Source organism: Canis lupus, chromosome X (genome assembly GCF_003254725.2).
Source record: "Canis lupus dingo isolate Sandy chromosome X, ASM325472v2, whole genome shotgun sequence".
In the NCBI taxonomy this organism is placed as follows: domain Eukaryota; kingdom Metazoa; phylum Chordata; class Mammalia; order Carnivora; family Canidae; genus Canis; species Canis lupus.
In genome coordinates, this window is record NC_064281.1 from 6795735 (window position 1) to 6820441 (window position 24707).

At 49.9% G+C, this 24707-nt stretch overlaps 1 protein-coding gene across 3 annotated transcripts in view; it reads left to right on the plus strand.

Moving 5' to 3' along the window:
• CLCN4 (chloride voltage-gated channel 4) overlaps positions 1–24707 on the plus strand; it is a 69317-nt gene that overhangs the window by 16140 nt on the left and 28470 nt on the right. For 2 of the 3 annotated variants that reach the window (XM_025436310.3, XM_025436317.3), the window contains 4 exons: positions 12305–12459; positions 14840–14939; positions 19602–19789; positions 22335–22457. In XM_025436310.3, coding sequence (XP_025292095.1) covers positions 12316–12459; positions 14840–14939; positions 19602–19789; positions 22335–22457 — 555 coding nt within the window. In that variant the 5' untranslated portion in view covers positions 12305–12315. Of the gene's footprint in view, positions 1–6779; positions 6997–12304; positions 12460–14839; positions 14940–19601; positions 19790–22334; positions 22458–24707 lie in introns of those variants that run through there. The other variant, XM_025436323.3, reaches the window with a different exon arrangement.

The window sequence follows — 24707 nt, forward strand, 5'->3', positions numbered from 1 at the left end:
CCTGAGCCAAAGGCAGACACTCAACCACTGAGCCACCCAGGCGCCCCAGTACCCATGAGATTTATTGGAGGTTGTTCCTTCAGGTACTCTCCGTCTAGCTCATTATCAAAATTCCAGACTCTTAGAAGGAAAGCAGGAGTTCAGCATAAATTACATTATTTGGACAACCAGTGTAGTCACAGTGAGCCATTCTTACCAGTTCTGGGAATGGTGGGAGCTTCTTGAAATCCAGGTTTCCACATGCCAGCCAAGGGCCAGCCTTGCCAGCAGCAGGCCTTCCCAAGGGGAGCAGTCTCAAGCCTGCAGTGGTAAATCTTTCCTGCCTGGCTATGAAACACATGCCTTGGGATCCCTGGGTGGCTCAGTGGTTTAGCACCTGCCTTTGGCCCATGTGTGATCCTAGAGTCCCGGGATCAAGTGCTGCATGGGCTCCTTGCGTGGAGCCTGCTTCTCCCTCTGCCTGTGTTTCTGCCTCTCTCTGTCTCTGTGTGTGTGTGTCTCTCATGAATGGGTATATAAAATCTTTAAAAAAAAAAAAAAAAGAAACACATACCTTGAAATGACTCCATTCCAAGGGTGAGAGAGTGGGGGTATTTATATACCAGTTCCTGAGAGGTATCAATTAATACCTGCTCCTAATAACGCACTTCAGGCAGGCCATGTCAGCAGAGCCCCTTTCTGTGGGTCCTGAAACAATGATCTCAGTTGGAAATAAGCTGGAGCTTACTAGAAGGTTTTGAGGGATATGGGTGGGGCACTGGCAGCCTCAGATACAGTAGTTATTCTAGAAATTGGGTGATGACAACAAAGCCACATGTATAGGGCAGTTCATGTGCATGTGGCCATGCGGTGGTTTTACAACTGTGGGTGAAGAGACCAAGGTCAAGGCTTCCCTATAACTTCCTTTGTGTGTGGCAGGAACTCTGTACAGGCCATTGCTGGGCCTGGAGGCACAGGGAGAGCCACAGATGGATACTGCCTTTCTGTATCTTATCATGGGCTGGTTGGAGGAGGGGGAGAGAGAGAGAGAGAGAGAGAGAGAGAGAGAGTCTGTGTGTGTGTGTGTACTTTGTGGGGACAGAAAATCCTGGTGTATTTGTTATGTTTTATTTTTATTTTTAAATTATTTTTTAAAAATATTTCTTTTAGAGAGAGGGAGAGAGAGCGCATGTGCATCCACGCACAAGTGGTGGAAGAGGCAGAGGGAGAGAATTTCAAGCAGACCCCCTGCCGCGACAGAGCCCAGCACCAATGCTGGAGCCCCTTTGCCAGGGCTCCATCCCACGACCCAGGAGATCAAGACCCATGAGATCGTGCCCTGAGCCTACATCACGAGTCAGACGCTTAACCGACTGAGCCACCCAGGCGCCGCCACTTGTTATATTTTATTTTATTTTATTTTATTTTATTTTATTTTATTTTATTTTATTTTATTTTATTTTTTTTTTAATTTTTTTTATTTATTTATGATAGTCACAGAGAGAGAGAGAGAGAGGCGCAGAGACACAGGCAGAGGGAGAAGCAGGCTCCATGCACCGGGAGCCCGATGTGGGATTCGATCCCGGGTCTCCAGGATCGCGCCCTGGGCCAAAGGCAGGCGCCAAACCGCTGCGCCACCCAGGGATCCCTACTTGTTATATTTTAAACTTCCTCTTTTAATCTTTGAATTCAGGGCAGCAGAAATGGCAGATAAACAGATGTTTGTGACAGCCTCGGATTTCATGGCAGTAACCCTTTCCTTGCTCTGTCCACATGAGCGAGTTGAGAGAACCACGCTCTGTTGTGTAATTTGAAGCTAGCGATGAGTTTGTATTGGATCACACCTCTTAGGAGTGTCCCGGTGGTGTGTGACAGAGATCCTGGATCAGAATAAAGGCAGCGGGGGGGGGGCGGTTTCTTCATTCAGTTTAAGCTCCTGCTTCCCTCCCCTGTCCGAGGACTGAGTATGGGTCAGGAGCTGGCCTGGCCGCCCTCGGAGGAGAGGCTGGATGGCGAAGGGGTCAAGTTAGCTGGTCACGCCGACCGTCATGGTAATGCAGGCCTCGCACTGAGGTGACTTACCCATTGCAAGCACAGTTTGGGAAGCACTTGATTCAGAGCATGGGTGGGAGAAGAGAAGCCACCAAAGGTGACAGGTGTGGCCGTGGGTGATTGCCCTCCAGTGGCTCAGGGCAGAGAGCCAGAGCCGCGGGCTCTGGAGGTGGGAGGTTTTCAGGACCTGAGGTGGGATTTCCAGCTACAGGAGGCCAAGGAAGGACAGCGGGCGAGGCAGGGCAGGGTGGGGAGGGTGTCCTGCCTTCTCTTTGAGCAGAGGTGGGACTCACATGTCAAAGAGACATGGGGAAGGAGGAGGCAGTCCCCGCATGTGTTCCTGGGCCCACAGGACCTTCCTCGGGGACTTGAGGGTACCCAGGCCGAAAGGCTGCTAGCACAGCATTTGCTGGTGGCCATGTGGTGTGATGACACCCCTGCTGAGACCGGGGGTGCCCAGCCTGGTGGTCTTTGGAGTAGTGGCCGGCACAAGGGGCTGCAAGAAGACAGACTTAGTAGTGGCTGCTTGTGATAACTTTTGGAGCTTCTAGAAAAGCTGCAAGAAATGAAGTTTTTCTGAGTTTTTGGCGTTTGGTGTTTTTTGTTTGCTTTTTTTTTTTTTTTTTTTGGTGCCATCTAATCAAGATCTGGCTCTGAACTCCATATTCTTAGATCCTTTCTTCCTTGGGTCCTATGCTTTTTTTGCGGTGTCTTGTGAATACGGGTGACCTCTAGCTCTAGCACTTTGTTAGAGCTGTGGTATGATCTTATCTTCATTCATGAGCCAAAGGCATCTGGAATCTTGAAGCATTAGGATAGCTAATTAGTTGGAGAAACTTCTGATTGTAGGATATCCTATAAACCTCAAAGTGTGTGTGTGTGTGTGTGTGTGTGTGTGTTAGTGTTATAAATGACCTTTTCAATTTTCCCAAAGCTTCCAGGTTGAAATGTTGCTAGTAAGGTCCCTTAGTTTCATTTTTGGGGTCTAGTCTGTTCATCAGTTGATGGCATTTTTGGGTTGTTTTCACTTTTTGGTTAGTATAGGAATATGGCTGCTCTGATCATTTGTGTATAAGTGTTTGTGTGGACATGTTCTCAGTTCCCTTGGGTATGAGCCTGGGAGTGGAACCACTGGGTCATGTGGAAACTCTAACCTTTTGAGGTGCTGCCAGACTGAAATCACATCTCTTAACTGAGCCTTTTATCTATAAAAATGCAAAAATCCTAAGTGTGCACCTCCATAAGTTTTTTTGCAAAGGGAACTCACCTACATAACCAGCACCCAGATCAAGGGACAGCACGCAACTGGCCCCCAGAAGTCCTTTCTGGCCCCTTCCAGGCCCTATCCCACCCCTGAAAGGTAACTCACTATCCCTACCTTCACACCACAGATTAATGTTGCCTGCTTGTGAGCTTTATATAAATGGCAGCTTTTATTTCCAGCTTTTGTTTTACATTATGTTGTAAAATGTATCCACATTGTTGGATGTCATTATCCTTTGTTCATTCTCTTTGCTCTATAGCAGCCGACTTTTTCTCTTCAGGGCCAGACCATAACTGTTTGAAGTTCTGTGGGCTGGGTGGCCTGTTGGAACTATTTAACTTGGCCCTTGCCATGTAGAAAGCAGCAGGAGACAATATACAAATTAGCGACTGGGACTGTGTTTCCATAATGCTTCATTTTGACACTGAATTTCGCATGATCTTCGTGTGTCACAAAATATCATTCCTCTTTTCAATTATTAAGAACAATGTAAAAACCATTCTTAGCTCGTGAGCCATACAAAAGCAGGTGGTGATCTTTCTCTGGCTCCTTTAGGTGTGAGGTTAGCCTGTGAATTTGAGACTTTTCTGGTTTCTTGAGAAAGGCGTGTATTGCTATATACTTCCCTCTTAGGACTGCCTTTGCTGCATCCCAAAGGTTCTGGTTTTTTTTTTTTTTTTTCATCCCAAAGGTTTTGAACAGTTGTGTTTTCATTTTTATTTGTTTCCATGAACTTTTTAAATTCTTTAATTTCCTGGTTGACCCGTTCATTCTTTAATGCAAGCTGGTGCAGCCACGCTGGAAAACAATATGGAGCTTCCTCAAGTTAAAAATAAAGCTACCCTATGACCTAGCAATTCCACTACTAGGTATTTACCCCAAAGATGCAAATGTAGTGATTCAAAGGTGCACCTGCATCCCAATGTCCACAATAGCCAAACTATGGAAATAGCCCAGATGGCCATCAACAGATGAATGGATAAAGAAGATGTGGTGTATATATATATACAATGGAATATTCCTCAGCCATCAGAAGGGATGAATACCCACCATTTACATTGACATGGATGGAACTGGAGGGTATTATGCTGGGTGAAATAGGCCCATCAGAGAAAGACAATGATCATATGGCTTCCCTCATATATTGGAATATAAGAAATAGCACAGAGGATCACAGAGGAAGGGAAGGAAAACTGAATAGAAAGAAATCGGTGGGGTACCTGGGTGGCTCAGTTGGTTAAGTGTCTGCCTTTGGCCCAGGTCACAATCCCAGGGTCCTGGGATCAAGGTCATGTTGAACTCTCTGCTCAGTGGGGAGTCTGCTTCTCCCTCTCTCCTGCTCATTCTCTCTCTCTCTCTCTCAAATAAAATGTTAAAGAAAAACTCAGAGAGGGAGACAAACCATAAGAGGCTCTTAATCATAGGAAACAAACTGAGGGTCGCTGGAGGGGAGGTGGTGGGGGGAGGGGATCACTGGGTGCCAGGCATGAAGGAGGGCACGTGATGTGACGAGCACTGGGTGTTACGTGCAACCGATGAATCACGACCACTGCATCCGAAACTAATGGTGCTCTATAGGTTGGCTAAGGGAATTAAAAAAAAAAAAAAAAAGTAGGCGGGAGCTGGATCTGACCCGTAGGACCACGCACTCTGCCGGCTCCCGCCCTGTAGTGTGCCCGTGGGGTCTAGACCCCGATGTCCTCCCGCCCCGCCGAGGGCGGGCATCTGGGGGCTTCTCCCCTGGGCGCCGCGATGAGACACCGCCGAAGCCCTCCAGCTGTGGCCTCTCGCGCGCAGGCCGCGCTCCTCGCCGCCAACCCCTGTTGGCCAATTCCCGGACGAGCTGGGCAGGTGGAAGAGAGGATCAGAACCCCGGGTGGCAGGAGGCCCGCGGCAGTGCCGTCCCCTGCTGTCCTCGCTGACGTGCGGGGCGGCCGGCCGGATGCGCAGTCTCCCCGCTCCGTGGCCCTTCCAGCCCCCCCGCCCCACTTCCAGCGCCCGGCGCTGCTGGATTCGGCCCGCGGCTGTGCCCCTCCCTGGCGACAGGTGGGCAAAGAGGGCATCGTGGTCCGCTGGGAAGGATGGGGGGAGTGGGCGACCTAAATGCCCATCAGCTGGACAAAGAAAATGTGACGTGCACGTACAGTGGCCTTTGGAAAGAAGTCCTGCAGCAGGCGGTCGCAGGAGGACACAGTGCGCCGTTTCCTCCATAGGAGGCATCTCAAGGAGTCGAACTTCTAGAAGCAGAAGGTAGTGGTTGCCAGGGGCTGGAGGGAGAAATGGGGAGTCGGGGTTCACTGTGTAGGAAGTGTCCCTTGCGGAAGACGGAAAATTTCTAGAGATCCTCTGTAGGACATTGCGCGCATGGTGCCGTACCCTTAAAATTTGTTAAGAGGGTGGATCTTGTGTTATTTTGTTAACTGCTGTTCAAAAAAAAAAAAAGAGAAGACTTTTGATTGCCAAGGAGGAAGCCCCCAACTCTCTGGGGAAATGAATGCACGTGACACAGAGAGAGAGGAAACAGCAGAATCCTGGACGGTGAATAGAAAAGCTTTCCAGGCAGAGGGTAGGAAAGCTGTTCTAGGTGGGGGAAACAGTACCACTTTCTGCCTGCCATGCTGATAATCCTTATTAGCCTGGCATGGGGTGCTCTGTATTCAATTTGGCCTCTATTATACTTAGAACCTGTCCTTCTTTACCTTGATCTGGGAGGTTTCCTGCTTTCTTTCATCGTCTAGAAACCATTTTGTTGTTGCCAATGTCCAACCAGGCAAAATCCAGGTTTCCTTTAAATGATACAGATCCTTGTATTGAGAGTGAGCCAAGCCGTCCAGAGTTGTTTTTAACATCAAAGTCATAAATCACATCAGTGCTACCATCACAGCTAACACATGCTGTGTTCATTGGTCCCTGGGTGAAGTGAGTTTTACTGGACGGGGTCTGTTGTTATCATCTGTTGGTGAACATTTTGCCCCCTGCCACTCGGAGTCGTCCTCCTGGAAGAACAAACTCCTAGATAACTTTCTTGCCGGAAAGGACTGGATAAAAGATCTAGATGCCCCATGTATCTTCCAAAGTCCCTTTATAGGTAAATATGGTTGTGTAGGAGAGGTGTTATTTTGTCAGGCCACCTACCTCCAGATGGGATTCCATCCCATCTCCATTGGCAGTTTTATCATCAATCATTCATTGTTCCTGTCCTCCCCTCAGAGTCAGTCTGTGATGCCACAGCCAAGTTCTCTGTCTTCATTATCCTCTCCTTTGGAGCCCAAGTAACAACATTAAACACTGTTACTACAGGACGACTCCTTCAAAAAACCCAGTAGCTTGAAACAATAGCCAGTTATTCTCAGGGTCCGTGGGTGGCTGGGTGATTTGATTGGGCCAAACTCAGCTGATCTTGCCTGGGCTCACTCAGGAATCTGTGCTTGGTTGGGCCTAGGTGATCTAGAATGGCCTCAGCTGAGATGACCCACCTGGCTTGATTCCATGTGGTCGCTCATCTTCCAGCATTCTAGTCTAGGCTTCTTCTCATGGCAGAGGCAGAGGTCCCCTCCCAGAAAAGCAACCACCTCTTGGGACACACATGCATGCTCATCACTTCTGCTGCGTGCCACAGGCCAGTCCAGATTCAGTGGGTGGAGGAGTAGACACCACCTCTTAATGAAGAGGACCCGGAACTCCCACTGAAAGTGTGGCAGGTACAGGGAGGGGTAGAGGGGTAGAGGATATGGGCATTTTTGTAATCAGTCCACTGCATGCAGGGATCAGCAAATGTTTTCTGTAAATGGCCAAGTAGTAAACGTTTCAGGCTTTGTGGGCCACGTAGTCTTTGTTGTAACTACTTGCTCGTGTAATCTGAGCGCAGCCAGAGACAATATATAAATGCCCGGCGTGTCTTGCGTTCCGCTCAAACTTTCTTTACGAAACCAGGCCGCAGGCCACAAGCTGCAGTTGGCTGAGCCCTGAGCTGGATGATCTGGACGGAGTAGGAGTCTCAGATCCAGGTCCCAGGATGTTGTCCATCCTAAAACCAAGGCCTCGAGGCTATAAGCTTGGGAGTCGTCTGCCAGCAGAAGCGCTCTTATTGGAGAGAAGAAATGAAAACGGATAAAGGAGGAAGGGCTCCCGACTAAGGCACAGATGACTATTTGTATCCATTCGGGGTTGTTCCTTGTGCCCTAATGAGCTTATATAGGTTGAGTTGATTTCTCAGTTAGCAAGTCCTTGGACTTCACTCCTTATTGCTCCCTTATTTGGCCAGATTCTCATTCCTTATCCATCCACATCCCCCAAATGGATTCCAGATAGAATTCTTTCCGTTTTTCTAACCTGGATGCCCTCTTCTTATACTTCTCTCGGACCCTCCTGTCTTTCTTAATCCCAGCGTCAGAAGTGACCTCACGACCTCCTTCTGGGCTCCCAGGGAGGCCTGGACTAGATCTATGAATTACATCTTGCTTGTTTTCCTTTACCAATCGTGTCTAATTGTCACGACCATGACACGCTCCGTCAAAATTTAAAGATGTTAGTTGTTTTCAAGAGTGACTTTTTGATTCAACCTGTATTGCCTGGAGTTGTTGCTTGACTAGAGATTTGGTTAAATTTCAGGTAACGTGAACTCCCTTTTAATAGAATGTCCAAGTCTCTGCTGTTCTTCTATCTTTTGGTTTGGTTTTTCTCACGAGGGCTCCCGATTGTGGGTCAACAGCTCCCTTATTTTTCCCATCAGAGGTTTTCGGTGCCACATATAATACAAAGCTCTTACCACCTTGTTTTTGTAGAAATGAGAATGAAATCTTGGCTTTCTAATTTTATTCCTTCCCTTTTATTATTGGTTGCTACTGACTTATGCAACATGATTCTTCCCTGGGTACTCATCAACGGGTATAGTTTTCAGCTTGGCATAGCTCAGACCTCAAACTTTTAAAGTTTTAAAGCAGCCGAGTTGCACAGACGGTCAATAAATCACTCACTATCACCACTTTATTGCTTGTAAGGTGGTTACCCCGCTTTACCCATAGCGACTTTTCAATCTGATTAAAATGCAGTTTCATCAGGTCATGGTTGAGTCCTCCAGATATAAAAATACATAAAGCAAAGAGAGAAGCCTGTGTTCAAATATTTTTATAACTACCCTTCACCTCTTTAACCATCTACTCCGGCACTTTTGTGGTCCTCATCCTGTAGTTCAAATTTCCATGCTCTTTGCCAAAGTAATTTTTATTTAGTGCTTATTCCAACCTCTTGTCTTTGTGAAAGTGCATTATTTTTTCCTGCTGACTGGTGGGGAGCGCTGGTCCTGCTGCAAAGCATTTTCTACATCTCGAATTAGCTCCTATGTGATCTGTAAATCAGGCTCTGAGGGTGGTATAACATGGAAGGTGTCTTGGTTTATTTGCGGTTCCTTTCCAGACACAGGGAGCCAGGATAGTGGGAGTGGAATTGTTATCTTAGGCAGGCAAAAGAGAAACTGTCAGCTTGGCTACTGTCCTGGCAGCAGGAGCCCTTTTGAGTGTATTTTAAGAAAAATTAAAAGTGAGCGTCTGTATCCAGGGCTTCCTTGCCCAGGGCAGTGTGCTGCCAGCCTGGCATAGCTCTTGGCTTGTCTTAGTCTGTTTGGGCCGCTGTAATCAAATCCCACGGACTGGGCAGCTTAGAAACAATAGACATTTATTTCTCAGGTCTGGAGGCTGGGAGTCTGACATTGGGGTGCCAGCACTGTTGGATGAGGGCCCTCTTCTCAGAGACTTCTTGTTGTGTCCTCACACGGTAGAAGAGGTGAGGGAGCTCTCTGGGGTCTCTCTTATAAGGAGGGTGCTAATCCCATTCACAAGGGTTTTGCCCTCCTGATCTAGTCACCTCCCAACAGCCCCCCACCTCCTGATACCATTACATTGGGGGATGGGATTTCAACGTACGAATTTTGAGGGGGCACAGATGTTCCGACCATAGCACGGGTCATGTGGCAGGTTGTCCTATTTCCTCGTCTATCTCCAGGGTCCCCCCTACACCCCACCCCCTGTCTCTGTGGATTGCCTTGGCTTCTACCAGTGAGTTAATGTCTCGCCAGCATGCCACCCTGCTCTTGCTGTACATGTCGAATGTCTGCAGTGATGACACACAGGCTGTCTGCCCGAGTGCTGTACTTTATCTGACAAGAGCACCAGTGGTTGGTCTGGTTGCAGTGATCGGATTTGGAGTGGTGTGCCTCAACCCTGTTTGCCTCTCTAGCCCTCTTGTTTTGATGCTCTGCTTTTTTTTTTGGGTGGGGGGAGAGCATTTTATTTTATTATTTTATTTTATTTAAATTCAGTGAATTAACATATGATGTATTATTGGTTTCAGAGGTAGAGGTCAGTGATTCATCTGTTGCATATCACACCCAGTGCTCATCACATCACGTGCTCTCCTTAGTGCCCGTCACCCAGTTACCCTGTCTCCCCCCACCTCCCCTCCAGCGACCCTCAGTTTGTTTCCTATGATTAAGAGTCTCGGGCAGCCCCGGTGGCGCAGCGGTTTAGCGCCGCCCGCAGCCCAGGGTGTGATCCTGGGGACCCGGGATCGAGTCCCACGTTGGGCTCCCTGCGTGGAGCCTGCTTCTCCCTCTACCTGCGTCTCTGCCTCTCTCTCTCTCTCTCTGTCTCTCTGTGTTACTCATGAATAAATAAAATCTTAAAAAAAAATTTAAAAAAAGTCTCATGGTTTGTCTCCCTCTGATTTCATCTTATTTTTTCCTCTCTTCCCCTTGTGATCCTCTGTTTTGTTTCTTAAATTCCACATATGAGTAAGATCATATAATTGTCTTTCTTTGATTTCTTTCACTTAGCGTAACATCCTCTAGTTTCATCCACACCATTGCAAATGGCAGGATTTCATTTTTTTGATGGCTGAGTAGTATTTCATTGTAGATATATGCCACATCTTCTGTATCCATGCATCTGTCGACGGACATCTGGGCTCTTCCACAGTTTGACTATTGTGGACATGGCTGCTATGAACATTGGGGTGCAGATGCCCCTTTGGATCACTACCTTTGTATCTTTGGTATAAACACCCAGTAGTGCAGTTGTTGGGTCGTAGGGCAGCTGTATTTTCAACTTTTTGAGGAACCTCCACCCTGTTTTCCAGAGTGGCTGCACCAGCTTGCACTCCCACCAACAGTGTACGAGGGTTCCCCTTTCTCCACATCCTCAGCAACATCTGTTGTTTCCTGACTTGTTAATTTTAGCCATTGTGACTGCTGTGAGGTGGGATCTCCTTGTGGTTTCGATTTGTACTTCCCTGATGAGCGATGCGGAGCGTCTTCTCATGTGCTCGTTGGCCGTGTGTAGGTCTTCTTTGGAGAAATGTCTGTTCGTGTCTTCTGCCCATTTCTTGACTGGATTGTTTGCTTTTTGGGTGTTGAGTTTGATTTCTTTACAGATCTTGGATACGAGCCCTTTATCTGATGTGTCAAAGTTTGCAAAAGATCTTCTCCCGTTCTGCCGGTTTGGTTGTGTTTTGGCTTTGTCGCCTGTTTCCTTTGCTGTGCAGAAGCTTTTTATCTTGATGAAGTCCCAATGGTTCGTTTTTGCCTTTGCTTCCCTGGCCCTTGGTGACGTGTCTGGTAAGAAGTTGCTGTGGCCGAGGTCACAGAGGGTGCTGCCTGCGTTCCCTTTGCTTTGGCAGAACTTGAGATTTTTCAGAAATGCATGCGATCGATCTTCAGTATTTGTGGTTCTGTATTTGTGAATCTGACTGCTCACTAAAATTCCCTCGTAACCCCCAGTGAGCACATGCTTATTCACAGACACGTGCGTGTGCAGAGTGGCAAAAAGTTTGACTCCCCAGAAAGGCACGTTCCTAGCTCCGCCATCGTATTTCGGCTCTCAGACTATAAACAAATGTCCTTTGTACAGACTGTCTAGTGCCATGTTTTTCACATCTTTGTACCTTTCTGTTGGTAATGCTGCTGTCTGGCACGGCCCCGGAGTGCCATGCTGGCGTGCGCCTGCTACTGCGCGTGCCTCATGGAGAAAAGCCGTTTGTCAGATAAGCTTCACTCAGGTGTGAGTTGTAGTGCTGTGGCCGTGACTTCAGTGTTAATGAGTCAGCAGTAGATATTCAATAAGTTGTCTTTTTTTTTTAAATTTTTAAAAATTTATTTATGATAGTCACAGAGAGAGAGAGAGAGAGAGAGAGAGAGGCAGAGACATAGGCAGAGGGAGAAGCAGGCTCCATGCACCAGGAGCCTGATGTGGGATTCGATCCCGGGTCTCCAGGATCGCGCCCTGGGCCAAAGGCAGGCGCCAAACGGCTGCGCCACCCAGGGATCCCAATAAGTTGTCTTTAAACAGAAACACAAAATGCAAGGTTGTATATTGACCGGTTTACTAAGTTGTGACCAGAGGCCTGCAGGACCCTAGCCCTACAGATCACCCACGGACATTGCCTCAGAATTCTCTAATTTGGTGTTCATGGTGACTTTATAGGACATAACGACTGCAAATAACAAAAATTGACTATGCTACACACCGACTGTTGGTGTCTCCCCAAAGTTATGTGTTGGAACCTAACCCTCAACGTGAGTCGTTAGGGGTGCAGCCCTTGGGCTGTGATCAGGCCGTGAGAGCTGAGCCCTCATCAGTGGGATTAGTGTCCTTATAAAAGAGACTGTGGAGAGCTCCTCTGATGTTCCCAGCATGTGAAGAGACAGTGGAAAGGTGACTGTCTTTGAACCAGGTTGAGGGTCTTCACCGGACACCAAACCTGCAGCGCCTTGGTCTTGGACTTTAGTCTCCAGGACTGTGAGAAATAAATTTCTGTTGTTTCTAAGCCGCCCAGTCTATGGTACTGTTAGAGCAGCCCGAAGCGACTAAGACAGACTGGATAGATATTTCATTACAGCACAGGGGCCCATGCGGAGAGAATTCTTTCTGGCATAAGAAAACACCATGCGTGGCTCCTTCTGTTGTGTCTGTGCAGATGTCCCGTATGATGGTTTCAATCACAGGCTTTCTCTCCCAGGTGTAACTAGTATGGTCAATGCAGGAGCGATGAGTGGCTCTGGAAACCTGATGGATTTCCTCGATGAGCCATTCCCTGATGTGGGGACATATGAAGACTTCCACACCATCGACTGGCTACGGGAAAAGTCACGGGACACCGACAGACACAGGAAGGTAGGTGGCACTCATAAAAGACATGTTGAAGAGGATCCCTCCAAACAGCTAGGCCATGCTTTCGTGGGATAGTTACCGAGCCAGGGTTAGGGTCGCATGTCACATACGGGGCTAGATTCTGAAGGAGAAGGACTAGCTGGAGAGGCAGAGGTGTGGACAAGCAATTACAGTGTTACCTGCTCCGGGTGGGAGGCTGTGTCATACAGAGGTCCGGTGTGGAGGGCGATGAGGGGACCCCGGAACCAGACAAATCAATTACATCCTGCCCTTGACACCTTTAGGCTGGGTGATCTTTGGGGTGACATTTCTAGACCTGGCTTCTCATCTACAAGGATGGAGGTCATTATATCCAAATATTGAATGAGTTGCGTGTGTATGAAAGCACATATTCCAATGCCTGGCATCTAGTTGGCGATCGCTATATATTTTAGTGGCCACCCCAAGGTTGGGTATCAGATGCTGTGGGATCACTCAGGAGGGGGGGTTAGGGAAGGATGATTTAGAGGGTGACATTCCAGTTGGTTCTTGAAGGTTCTCTAGGAGTTTGCCAGGCAGAGAAAAGGGAAAGGATTCTAAAATCAGAAGCAGCCCTTCCTTAAGTCACAGAGGCAGGAGAGAACATGGCCCGATAGGTCGGGAAGCTGTGAGGCCTGGTGGAGGGTTCACAGAAGGGGAGGATAGAGGTGAGTCTGGCAGCCCGGGCTGCGGAGCGGAGCCCCTCTGGGGGTGACCCAGCAGGCCGTGAAGGGGCGTTCGGGTTCCGTCCTCCTGGTCCCAGAGTGCAAGAAAGGGGCATCGCAGACGGAGAAGCAGGGAGCTTGGAAACTAGTTCAGGAGAAAGAGGAGGCAGGTGTGACAAGGCAGTGAAGTGCGGATGGAGAGGGGCTCAGGGCCAGTTACTCAGAGGAGCCCCTGACAGGGTCGGGGGGTGGCTGTCGGGGAGAGGCAGGGCGTGGGGTCCCGGACGAGGCCTGGCTGCGGCGGGCAGGGGGTGATGTCCCTGTTGGCAAGAAGGAAGAACAGGGGAGCAGCAGCTGTGTGGGGGCGGCCGTGAGTCGCGTCTCAGCCCCTGGGAGTGAGCTGTGACCCGGCCTGGCGCTGGGGGCGCTGGGCAGGTGGCTGGAACCCCACGGTGCCGGGGTGGGGGGAGGTGGGGCTGCGGGGGTACAGAGGGAGAGGTCGGGAGGTAGAACTCTGGGCACTGCCGGGGTTGAGTAGGTGCCCTGGGGGGCCGGAGGGGCGCCTGCCACAGGCACTGCGGACCAGGCGGGGACCAGCAGAGGGGTCCCGAGTAAAAGGGTAAAAGGAGGCGGCGGCGGGGACGGGGCTGCCGGCCAGGTCACCTGTGGAGAGGGAGGGGAGGAGACAGACCCACCGTGTGGGGACCGCCGGTGGCCTCGGGGCAGCCCCCTCCGAGCTGGGGGAGAGCTGACGTCAAGAGCGCCCACGTCGTCCCATTTCTCGCACGGCCCAGCAGAGAGTGGGGCGGAATCAAGAGGAGGACCAGCCTCCCGGGTGCCAGGTGGAGGAAGCGCAGGGGCGGCCTCGGGCCTGGCGCCCTGGAGCCGAGTCCTTGGGCCGGTCCTGCTGCCACCTGCTGGGGCACCTGCTGGGGCACCTGCTGGGGCACCTGCTCGGACACCTGCTCCTCCCAAGGAGAGTGTTCTCGGAGCCCCACTCGCTCACACACAGGCCTTGTGGCTCCTTTGGTGCTGCCGTAGCCATAGCCGGGTCGAGGGGCTGTGACAGAGGCCAGGCCACCTGCACAAAGATCTTTCCAGAAAACGTTCTAAGGGACTCCGAGAGGCAGGTCGGGAGGCAGGGGGGTGCCGTGACAGGGCGCCCGGAGGCACTCAGCCCCCCGGTGGAGGCGGTCCAGGCTGGCCAACGTGCAGTTGTCGCCGTCAACATTTGACCTTGCAGACAAAAGAAGGAAATGAATTCCGGGTCGAAGAGCTGCTTCTGTGAGCAGACCGCAAGGAGGGTTAAAGTAGTCGTTCTGATATAAAATGGTGACAATGAATTGCTGTCCCCCTTCAGTATGGCTTCTGAATCATCACAAATCAAGTCACGCTTAGCAAGTTTTCTTTTCTTTTTTTTTTTTTTTTTTTTTAGCAAGTTTTCTTTTAATTGAGTGAATTTGGGGGCGGGGGCTTCTAAGTCCTTGGCGACCATTATGACATCTACAGCTCTGTGAACCAGAAGGCCCATTTTGTCATTGCACCAAGTGGCGGGAAGAGTAATGGAAGTGGCACTTTAGTCGCTTAATTACGTTCATTTTCTCACTCCCCCCCATCTCCCCCAAGGACACGGTTTCAGGGAAGGAAGCGTGAGTTGGAAAACGTATCCAGCATCAGCCACTGTGTCTTTTTGTTTCCAGATAACCAGCAAAAGCAAGGAGTCCATATGGGAGTTCATCAAGAGTTTGCTGGATGCGTGGTCAGGATGGGTGGTGATGCTGCTCATCGGCCTGCTGGCGGGTACGTGGAGGGCGCGCGGTACCCCCGGGCCACAGCTGGAGGTGCCCGACCCGAGCGCCGGCCGCTCCTGTTGGGGATGGTGTTCTGAAGACGGAGTGTCTCTCTTTTACCCCGTGCAAGGGGTTCATGACTTGAAATAGCGAAGAGCAAAACACACAGCCGTACATTTAACATGAAAGGTATCACCAGTAAGGCAGGACCCCAAGGCATGGGCCCAAGCGCGTTATTGGAAACAAGCCGGAATTAGAGAGCCGGCCGGCCGTGTCTGCACAGCACCAAGGTTTATTGCCAAGCTGGATTTTATCGAAAGCACATATTTTACATCCTGTAGTACTCGGTTATGCAGAAGGCAAGCGAGTACAGGAAAACTTTGATCTCTAATAATAACACACCATATGAGAGTGGTCTTTAGCAGCACTGCCGGGCCTTGGAATGGATTATACGCATCCTAAGATACTCAAAATAATTCGAGACCCCCGCAGGGTCTGAGGTAGGCCCAGGGGAAATACCTCCAGCCCATGCGTTGTTCTGACCCACAGGGACTCTGCGTCCTTCAGTTTTATAATCCCAGCACCATGCTTGCAAGCAGTAGATGTTGCCAGAGGTGAACGGAGGAGTATCTGGGGGGGGAGACCTGCCCTTTTAATATCAAATGTTCCAGCTCTCCATAGCAATTGTTTCCGGAGACGTTATTTCCTTTAGAAGGCTGTGAAGGTTAATGTCTAAGAATAAGAAATCTGAGTGCACTAAAAGCGATTCGCTTAATAAAAATCACCTACCTGTAATAACATAATAGTTGTGGTTATAGGATTGATCAGCGAATGACTGTAATAAAGGCCAAATCTGGCAAATGGTCCAAGAAGGACGGAATACTAATGAGCCATAGATACAAATTTTGTGATTACAGAGGATTTTGATTTCTGGGCATTAATTCCGTACCCGGTTTCAGGAGGGGCTTGGTCGCCAGGGAGGGCCCCCATCAGCCGCGGCCCAAGCTAAAGAGCCAAGAGCAGTGCTCATGGGGGATCCTTTTACTCTAGTCACGGCGGCTCTTCCCGCATTTCCCCAATTTTAGCCTTCCTTTCCCAGGGGCAGCCCCGGTGTAGAATGGCAGCGGTGTTGGCAGGGAATTCGCTTTCATGGCTCCTCGGTGTTTCACCACCAATTTGTTTGACTGCTGCCATGAACACCTTGGAAAGCGGGCAGGGTAGGCATTTGCTGTGAATTTTGATGTCTTTATTTAGAATAGATTTATGAAACTGTATACCGTGTCATTATTCTTGGCTTCCAAGCAGGAGAAATAAATAGAGGAAATGAAGAAATCCGGAATAGATGTTGTAGCGTCTGGCCAGAGTAGACAGCCCAGTACGGATTTATTGCCTCACGCAAGAGCCCGATTGGGCTCTCTTTAACAAATCTGGTATTGACCAGTTCGTTTCACTGTCAACCCAATTTCCACCAGTTCTTTCAGGAAGAATCACCTGGGGAATGAAAACAAAAATTTTGCTCCCTGAGCTTCAGATAAATAGTACCTCTGGAGTTGGTACCCTAGCTTTGGGGTAAAGCCCCCCTTCTATCACTCAGCTCCCCATACCTGTGATTCTTTTTTTTTTTTTAAGACTTTATTTGTTTATTTGACAGAGAGAGAGAGAGCACAAGCAGGGGGAGCAGCAGAGGGAGAGGGAGAAGCAGGCAGGGAGCCTGATGTGGGGCTCCATCCCAAGACCCGGAGGTCATGACCTGAGCCGAAGGCAGATGCTTAACCGACTGAGCCCCCCAGGCGCCCCTGCACTTGTGATCCTAATGTGCAGCCAGGGCTGAGCACCCACTGCAGGGCACTCTGTGGACACCCCAGCAGACGAACACAGGAGGAAGGCGAGAAGGGGGTGATGCTGGCGGTGAAGGTGGCTACAGTGTGCCTTGAAGGGAAAGCCAGCGAACTGTGTCCCCTTCACTTTTCTGTCCCCCGGTTGTTCTTACAATGGGGGTTGGGACTCAGCCCCCCCGCCCCCAGCCTGTCTCCCCTCGGGGCACCCGGACATTAGGACATCCTATTCTGTGTCCGGGATGCAGAGGCCGCGGCCGCAGTTATCGGGAGCCGCCACTGGGTGTCGCTGTTGCTCCACGAACGAAGCCCGCGGCGCTGTCGCCGAGTGGGCCTGGAGGCTGGGGCGAGGGCTGGCGTGATTACCAGCGGGGGACCCCTCCCTCACCTCCTTTAGGGCTTGGTTCAAATGGCTTCTTTGGCTTGAGGCGTTCCCTGACCACCTTTTTTAAAAGTCCTCTCCCCCCTCAGCCTTGTGCACCTCGCCCCAGTGTGTGTGTGTGTGTGTGTGTGTGTGTAAAAAAGCTTTATTAAGATATAATTCACATTCCATACAGTTCACCTCATTAAATTGTACAATGCTGCCATTTCTAGCATATTCAGAGTTGTAAAACCATCGCTGTGCTCAATTTTAGAACGTTCTCATCAGCCCCCAAAGGACCTCCGTACCCCTTAGCTATCAAGCCCCACAACCCCCCCCCCCTTCCTCCCAGCCCCAGGAAGCCAAGAATCTACTTTGTGTCTCTACATATTTGCCTGTTCTGGACATTTTGTCTAGTGCAGTCGTACAGCACGTGCTCTCAGGATGAGCTGCTCCTCTGGCATCATGTCTCCAGGGTTCGTCCTGGAGCACGCATCCGTGCTTCGTTCCTTTTTGTGGCCAAATGCTGTTCCATCGTGTGCCTGGACCGCATTTTTTATCTCTATTCAGCAGTACGGGCCTATGGGTTGTTTCCACATTTTGGCTCTTGTGGACCGTGCTGCTGTGAGCCTTTGTGTGCAAGTGTTCGTTCGCATAGACGTGTGTGTTCATGTCTCCTGCGTGTACACCCAGGAATGGGATTGCTGGGTCAGATGGCAGCTCTACGATTAACCGTTTGAGGAACTGGCAGGCGCCCCGGTAACGTGCCGTACTTGCCTCCCTAGCACTTACCACCTTCCAACAGAGGCCCCGGTTTACTTGTCTGGTGTCTTTCCCGCCGTGACGTGGGATTCCACAAAGGCAGGGAGCCGAGTCTGCTTTGTTCACTGCCATCTCCCCAGGGCGCGGAGTAGGGACTGGCACATAGTAGCTCGGTACTTAGTAGATACCCCTTGAGTGGATGGATGGATGGATGCACCTGGGTTTTCTGATTTTCATTCATTATTTATTGCACTATGGATATAAATTCCTGCCACCTACCTGACACAGGTACAACAGTGGACAAGGCAGGTGGCTCTTGCCCGCTTAGAGTGGACACAGAGCCTGGACATCTGGCCTGACCCCTGCCTTTGGCATGCAAACCACACAACAAAATTCCCCCTACCCTGGCACACACTTACAGACTAGACACTGTACACACATGTGCGTGCTTGCACACACACACACACACACACACTCATATTAGGATATGATAGGTATGGTGATATGGTGATGGGGGAATGCCTGGGAGGTACACCTAGCCCAGACTCAGGAAATTGGGAAAGGCTTCCCAAAGGAGGTGATAAAAATACTGAATCTGGAAGATAAATAGGAGGTTGCCAGGTCTGGGAAGGACGGTGCTGCCTGAGGTGGTGTAAAGAGGAGAGCTCCAGGAACATGGTGTGGGCAGGATGGGGGGTTAGTGATGGAAAGAGAGGAGGCAGGAAAGGAATGAGAGGCCGGCTGTTTGAGTCCGAGACCTGCTAAGGATTCAGGCTTCCTCTCAAGAACAGTGAGCAGGTTTCGATGTAACAGAAGAGCAGGGAAGGGTAAGCCCTGATGCAGGTGTGTGGATGCAGGTGGGGAAGTGATATTGTAATAAGGATCTAGTCAAAGTTAGAAAAAGTTAGTAGCCCGGAAGTATTCCCTGCCTCTATAAAAGACTCTGGAATGGATTATTCTAGAAAGAGCTCCAATGTAGCCTTCTGTGGCCCGCTGCACGCTCTATTTTATCTCACTTCTGTCGGCCTTTGAAGTAGTTACCTAGAGGCACCGGGATGGCTCAGTTGGTGAAGCAACTGCCTTGGACTCAGGTCATGACCCTGGGGTCCTAGGATTGAGCCCCACATTGGGCTCCCTGCTCAGTGGGGAGTCTGCTTCTCCCTCTCCTTCTGCCTCTGCCCCTCTTCTCTGCTTTCTCTCTTAAATAAGTAAGATCTTTAAAAAAACAGTCACCTACTTACATAGATCCACAATCCTTTATCCATAATTTAAAAAATCCAGAAAGTTCTAACGGGGATTTTCCAAATTTGGTGGCAAAACCTTACTTAACAATGAGGCTATTATAGTCATTATGCCTCCATTTTGTCTGAAGTGTCAAATTTGCCTGAGAAATATCAGTGTGTGTGATCCCAGCATCGTGTCCCAGAAGCCACTGAGGGGGTTACCTCCTCTATAGGGCTTATGTACCCTGTTTCTAGAATTTGGAATGGGTGCATTCCGAAATTGCTTGGCACCAGTAGCTTGTGATGACTTGAGCCCTGTGTGTCTGTCACTCCTGTTGGATTTAAGCCACCCACACGTCAGGTATCCTTGGTCACCTCCTCCTCCGGCATGGCTTGCCTGGCCGCTGGGCTCCTGTGTAGGCCCCCAAGCCGCGTGTTCTCCTGCATCATCACAGGCGGTTCCTCCAAGTGACTCTTGCTGCTTCTTCCAGGCACCTTGGCTGGGGTCATTGATCTCGCCGTCGACTGGATGACCGATTTGAAGGAGGGGGTCTGCTTGTCTGCCTTCTGGTACAGCCACGAGCAGTGCTGCTGGACTTCCAACGAGACCACTTTTGAGGACAGGGACAAGTGTCCCCTGTGGCAGAAATGGTCGGAGCTGCTGGTGAATCAGTCGGAGGTGGGTGTCTGGGCAAGGGCCTGGCCGGGACCACCCGCTATTCCACAGGCACTTTGGAACACCACTGGGCCTTCTGTGAATGTCTGTGCTTTCACGTTCAAGGGTCTGTTCTGATCACCGTCCTTGGTGCAATACCAGTGCCACTTGGCTTTTTCTAGCTCTCATGTGCAAACTTAAGTCGGAAAAGCCTTTCCTCTTGATTCACATTCACGAAATATATATATATTTGTACAAGTCTTGTTAATTTTCTTACTGAGTGGTTTGCTGACGGTGATAAAGAGGTAGGGTTGCATTTTATACCTTCTAGTAAGAAAAGAAATTATCTTTTTTTTAAACAAAAAAACAATGCCAGCTTTATTGAGCTAGAGTTCCCTTGGTATGCCATTTTTAAAAATTTTTTATTTATTTATGATAGTCACACAGAGAGAGAGGTAGAGACACAGGCAGAGGGAGAAGCAGGCTCCATGCACCGGGAGCCCGATGTGGGATTCAATCCCGGATCTCCAGGATCGCGCCCTGGGCCAAAGGCAGGCGCCAAACCGCTGCGCCACCCAGGGATCCCTTGGTATGCCATTTAAAGTGTACAGTGCACCGGCTTTTAGAATGTTCAGAGTCATGCTACTGTCACCACAATATAATTTTAGAACATCTTCGTCATCCCAAATGAAACCTTGTACCCATTAACAGCCACTCCCCATTCCTCCCAACTCAGCAGCCCTAAGCAACCCCTGATTTTCCTGTCTCTGAGGGGAATCCTACTTCGGTGTCCGACTTCTTTCACTCAGCATCATGCTTTTCCAGTTCATTCATGTCACAGTGTAAATTGGTATTCCATTTCTTTTTTGTGGCTGAATCCTATCTCACTCTGTGGCTAGACCACATTTATCCACTCAGTTGAGGAACACAGGCTGCTTCCACCCTTTCACTGTTAGGAATGATTTTGTTTTGGACATTTGTGTGCAAGTTTTTGTGTGGGCATATTTTCATCTCTCTGGGGTCTCTGCTTAGTTGGGGAATTTCTAGGTCATGTGGTAACCCTTTAAACCCTTTGAGGAACTGCCTGAATGTTTCCCGGAGTGATTTCATCATTCTCTATCCAAAACAGCCGCATGTGAGGGTTTCTGTTTGTCCACCTGCTTGCCAACACTTGTGAGTGTCTGGATTTGGTTCTAGCCCTCCTGGCAGGTGTGAAGTGCCATCTCAGTGTGGTTTGTGTTCTCGCCCTCCGATGCATTTTTATGAGTGCATTGCAGAGTATGTTCCTGGGCCTTCTGTCAAGGGAGGGGCCCAGGCGTAGCGGGTGTTGTGGGGAGCTGCAGACTGGGTGCTTGCCTTTGTGGCACTTAGAGCTTCAGATCTGTACAAAAAGATCTTCATTAGGGAAAAGGGTTAGCTTGTAACTGAATTCATTGGTGACTGCAGTGACTATAGGTCATCGACAGATCAGAAACCCAGGTAGAGGGGAACTAAGTTGGCAAGATTCACATTAAGGGTAGTGTAAAGACGTATTTTTGGAAGATGGATGTAATTTATCCCTTTTCTCCCCCCACCACACACGTTTAAAATTAATTAATTAATTAATTAATTAATTAATTAATTTTGCCCGATAGACTTAGCATAGCTGAAGATATGTGGAATGTACTTTGCCATTTTGCTAAACCTCTTCCTCCGTGGAATTGAAAACTGATTCCTTCCAATCTCAGAAGTAGACGGGGCTCTTGAAATCTCACACGTTCTCGGTGCTCTCCATTACTTCCCAAAATAAATTCTCAACTGGGGTTGATGGGAGTGGGCAGGCAAAATTGGCTGGACACCTTATTTTATTTCTTGTCTCCTATTTGCAATAGGTTTTCTTTGGGGGGAAATAGGGCTGTCCATGTTTTCAACCGTTTCTAAGATTTATACTTTGATTCAAAGAATGCCTGTTAGGAAGAGTGAGAAGTCATTTTTAGCCTCAAAAAAGTAGGGTTCTAAGTGGGTGAAATGGCATTGCTTGGCTCGACTTCTCTCGCATAGGCTGTGAATATATGGGGCCGCAAAGGCCAGAGCGGCGGCCCGGAGCGCGCGTTTGCAGTTACCAGGTGCCCGGGGCCGCAGCCTGTCCTTCCTTTCGGCCCCCACTGGGGTGCTGCGGGGGTGGCGGGAGGCCCCCAGGCCGGTCCTCGGTGCAGAAAGTACTGTTGGGCCGTCGGCTGGCTCGGACTAAAGGGTTCGGGGCGTTCTCCCGCAGGAGGCGGTGGCCCTTCCCCTGCAAAAGTGCCAGGTGGGCTTGCTGACGTGCATTTTGCTGCCCTCACCCCGGGGGGTGCAGCCTGTGCTCCCTGCCGAGGGAGGCCGGTCCCCCGCCGAGCTGGCCGAACCTTCCAGGGCCTTCGGCAGAGGCCTCCACTGCACCCTCCGTGGCCCGGCGGGAGCGATGACGTCCCCGCAGGCGGGCGCCCCGGTGGGAGGCGGTGTCAGCAGCTCCGGGAGGGCCCCCCATCGCAGGAGCAGCGGCCAAGCCCCCCGGGGCGCCTCACGGTCCATCCTTGCCTCGCGTGTTTAGGGGGCCAGCGCGTACATCCTGAACTACCTGATGTACATCCTGTGGGCCTTGCTGTTTGCGTTCCTGGCCGTCTCCCTGGTGCGCGTGTTCGCGCCCTACGCCTGCGGCTCGGGTATCCCGGAGGTGAGTGCTGCCCCCCTTGCTCTTGCGCCCGCACAAAGAGCAGCAAATGCTTCTGTGGCGCCTAGGGCCCAAGCCCAGGCCCGAGCACCTGCTACCTGTCAGCCCATTTGGCCCTTACAGCGAGCCTATGAGGTAGCTTCTACTTTTCACTTGATGGCTGAGGAAAGCGAAGCGCAGAGAGGGTACGTATCGCGCCCGACGTCACACAGCTGGCTAGCTGCAAGTTGAACGCAGCCATCTGGCTTCAGAACTTATGCTCTATATCCAGAAGCTGTGCCCTGTTGCTTCTCAGATGCTTAAATGCTTTGCAAACCGGGCATAACCCTGAGAGCCTGAGGAATCAGAGTTCATTAACCCTGTGCCTACATGGGGCACCTTAGAGGCCTGTCAGTGCTCCTGTGATGTAATGAGAGGCAAAGACCGTAACGGAGGTTTGTTGCTCAGAAAGTTTACTGATGAGTCAACTCTCTTATGAGTAAACTCCCTTGCCACGTTTAGCTTTGCTGGTGACAGGGTAATAGCAATGTTTAAAAAACTTAATTCCACATTCAAGGCTTGTGCTGTGAATACACCCCTGTGAGGTTAGAGTTCTTAGGTTTTTTTTAGCACTTTGATGTAAGCCGAGTGTGAGGGAAGTGACCTCATTGATCAAGAGGAATGCTTGAGATTAAACTTCAGACCTAAGAGGATCTACTGGTAGAATAATGGTAATTGAGCTAATTCCCTCAAAAGCCCAGGCAGTGAACATTTTTAGCCAGAAATAAGTCTAAAAGTTCTTATATTGGGGCGCCTGTTGGCCCACACTGTTAAGTGACTGACTCTTGGTTTTAGCTCAGGTCATGATCTCAGGGTAATGACATGGAGCCCCACACTAGCATGGAGTCTGTTTGGGACTCTCTTTCCCTCTCCCCTTTCTCCCTGTGTTCTCTCTCTCTCTCTCTCTAACAAATAAATAAATATTTCTTTAAACAAGTTCTATCACTATAATCAATGCAGTTCAGTTATCCTTCAAGCTGGTGCTTCAGAAGTGCCCCAGAGGTGGAGATGGCGAGTTGAAAGACGTGACCAGTTGTGGCGACAGACCTGCACGGGTTCCTGCTCCCCTGCACTCACGCTCTTTGGTGGCTCTTGCCAACACTGCTGCTGTTCCGGGCAGTTCTTGGAAACAGCTGGAGTAACTGAAAGATTGTCAAAAGAAAAGCCCAACGTTGTCCTGATCCAGGAGAAAGAGAAGAATACATCATGCTGGCTTTTTGTTGGTTTGTATTAACATATTCCTGCAGGAACCCGACAGGCAGGCCACGGACCATCCTGTTTATACCTGTTCAACGGTGAAGAAACCTATACTGCCCAGTGCACGTGTGGACTGGTAGACGCTCGGGGCCCGTGCTGTGTGCGTGCTGTGTGTCCTGCACGCGGCCCTGCAGCCAGTGCCATTTTCGGCCTTCGCTCTGCCTTTCTCCCAGATGAGATTGTGCAAAAACAGACGTGAAATGTGCATCACGTCCAGGTTCTTCCCTGATGCGAGACTCACATGGGGACAAATATATGTTTTCAAAACAAGCATCATGGCACAACTGCCTGCGTCATATTTGGTACCGAAGACCCAAGGCATCCCGGGTGCTAAAAAGAGCAGACTCATGTTGGCCTCTCGGTTTTATGATCACACTGTCCGACAGTAGGCTTTTTTGGGACCCAGGCTGCCTTTCCAAAGTGAACAGGTGGCCAGTGGGAAATTGGAAAGTTTAAAGCATCGATAAAAGGGGTGATGGGCAATCCCATCTTCCCCTTCCAAGAACCAGAGACGCCTGGCTCAGCTTGTGGTCTTGTGGACGGACAGGCGGCCTGGGCGTGGGCTCTGTCTGTGAGGGGCTGCCTGGACTTGGTCTTCGTCCAAAGCAGGCATCTATTTGTGACAGCTGAACTCGGAAGGAGTTAAATCCCAAGTCGAGCATCACGTTTCCTGTGGCAAATGTGCAAGGCACACACTGGTGGGGATGAAACTCAGGAAAGCAGTAGCAAGTGAAAAAAGTGGTGAAAGAATGTATAAAGTATGATTCTGTTTATATAAAGTCCACAAACAGCCACAATGAATCCACATACTGTTTAGTGATACACACACACACACACACACACACACACACACACATACACGTATGCTAAAAGTATGAAGAAAGGCAAGGAAATGATTGGGCTCAGGGAGGAGGAAGGTTCCAGTGAGGAAGCAAACACAGGGCTTTCATAGTTACT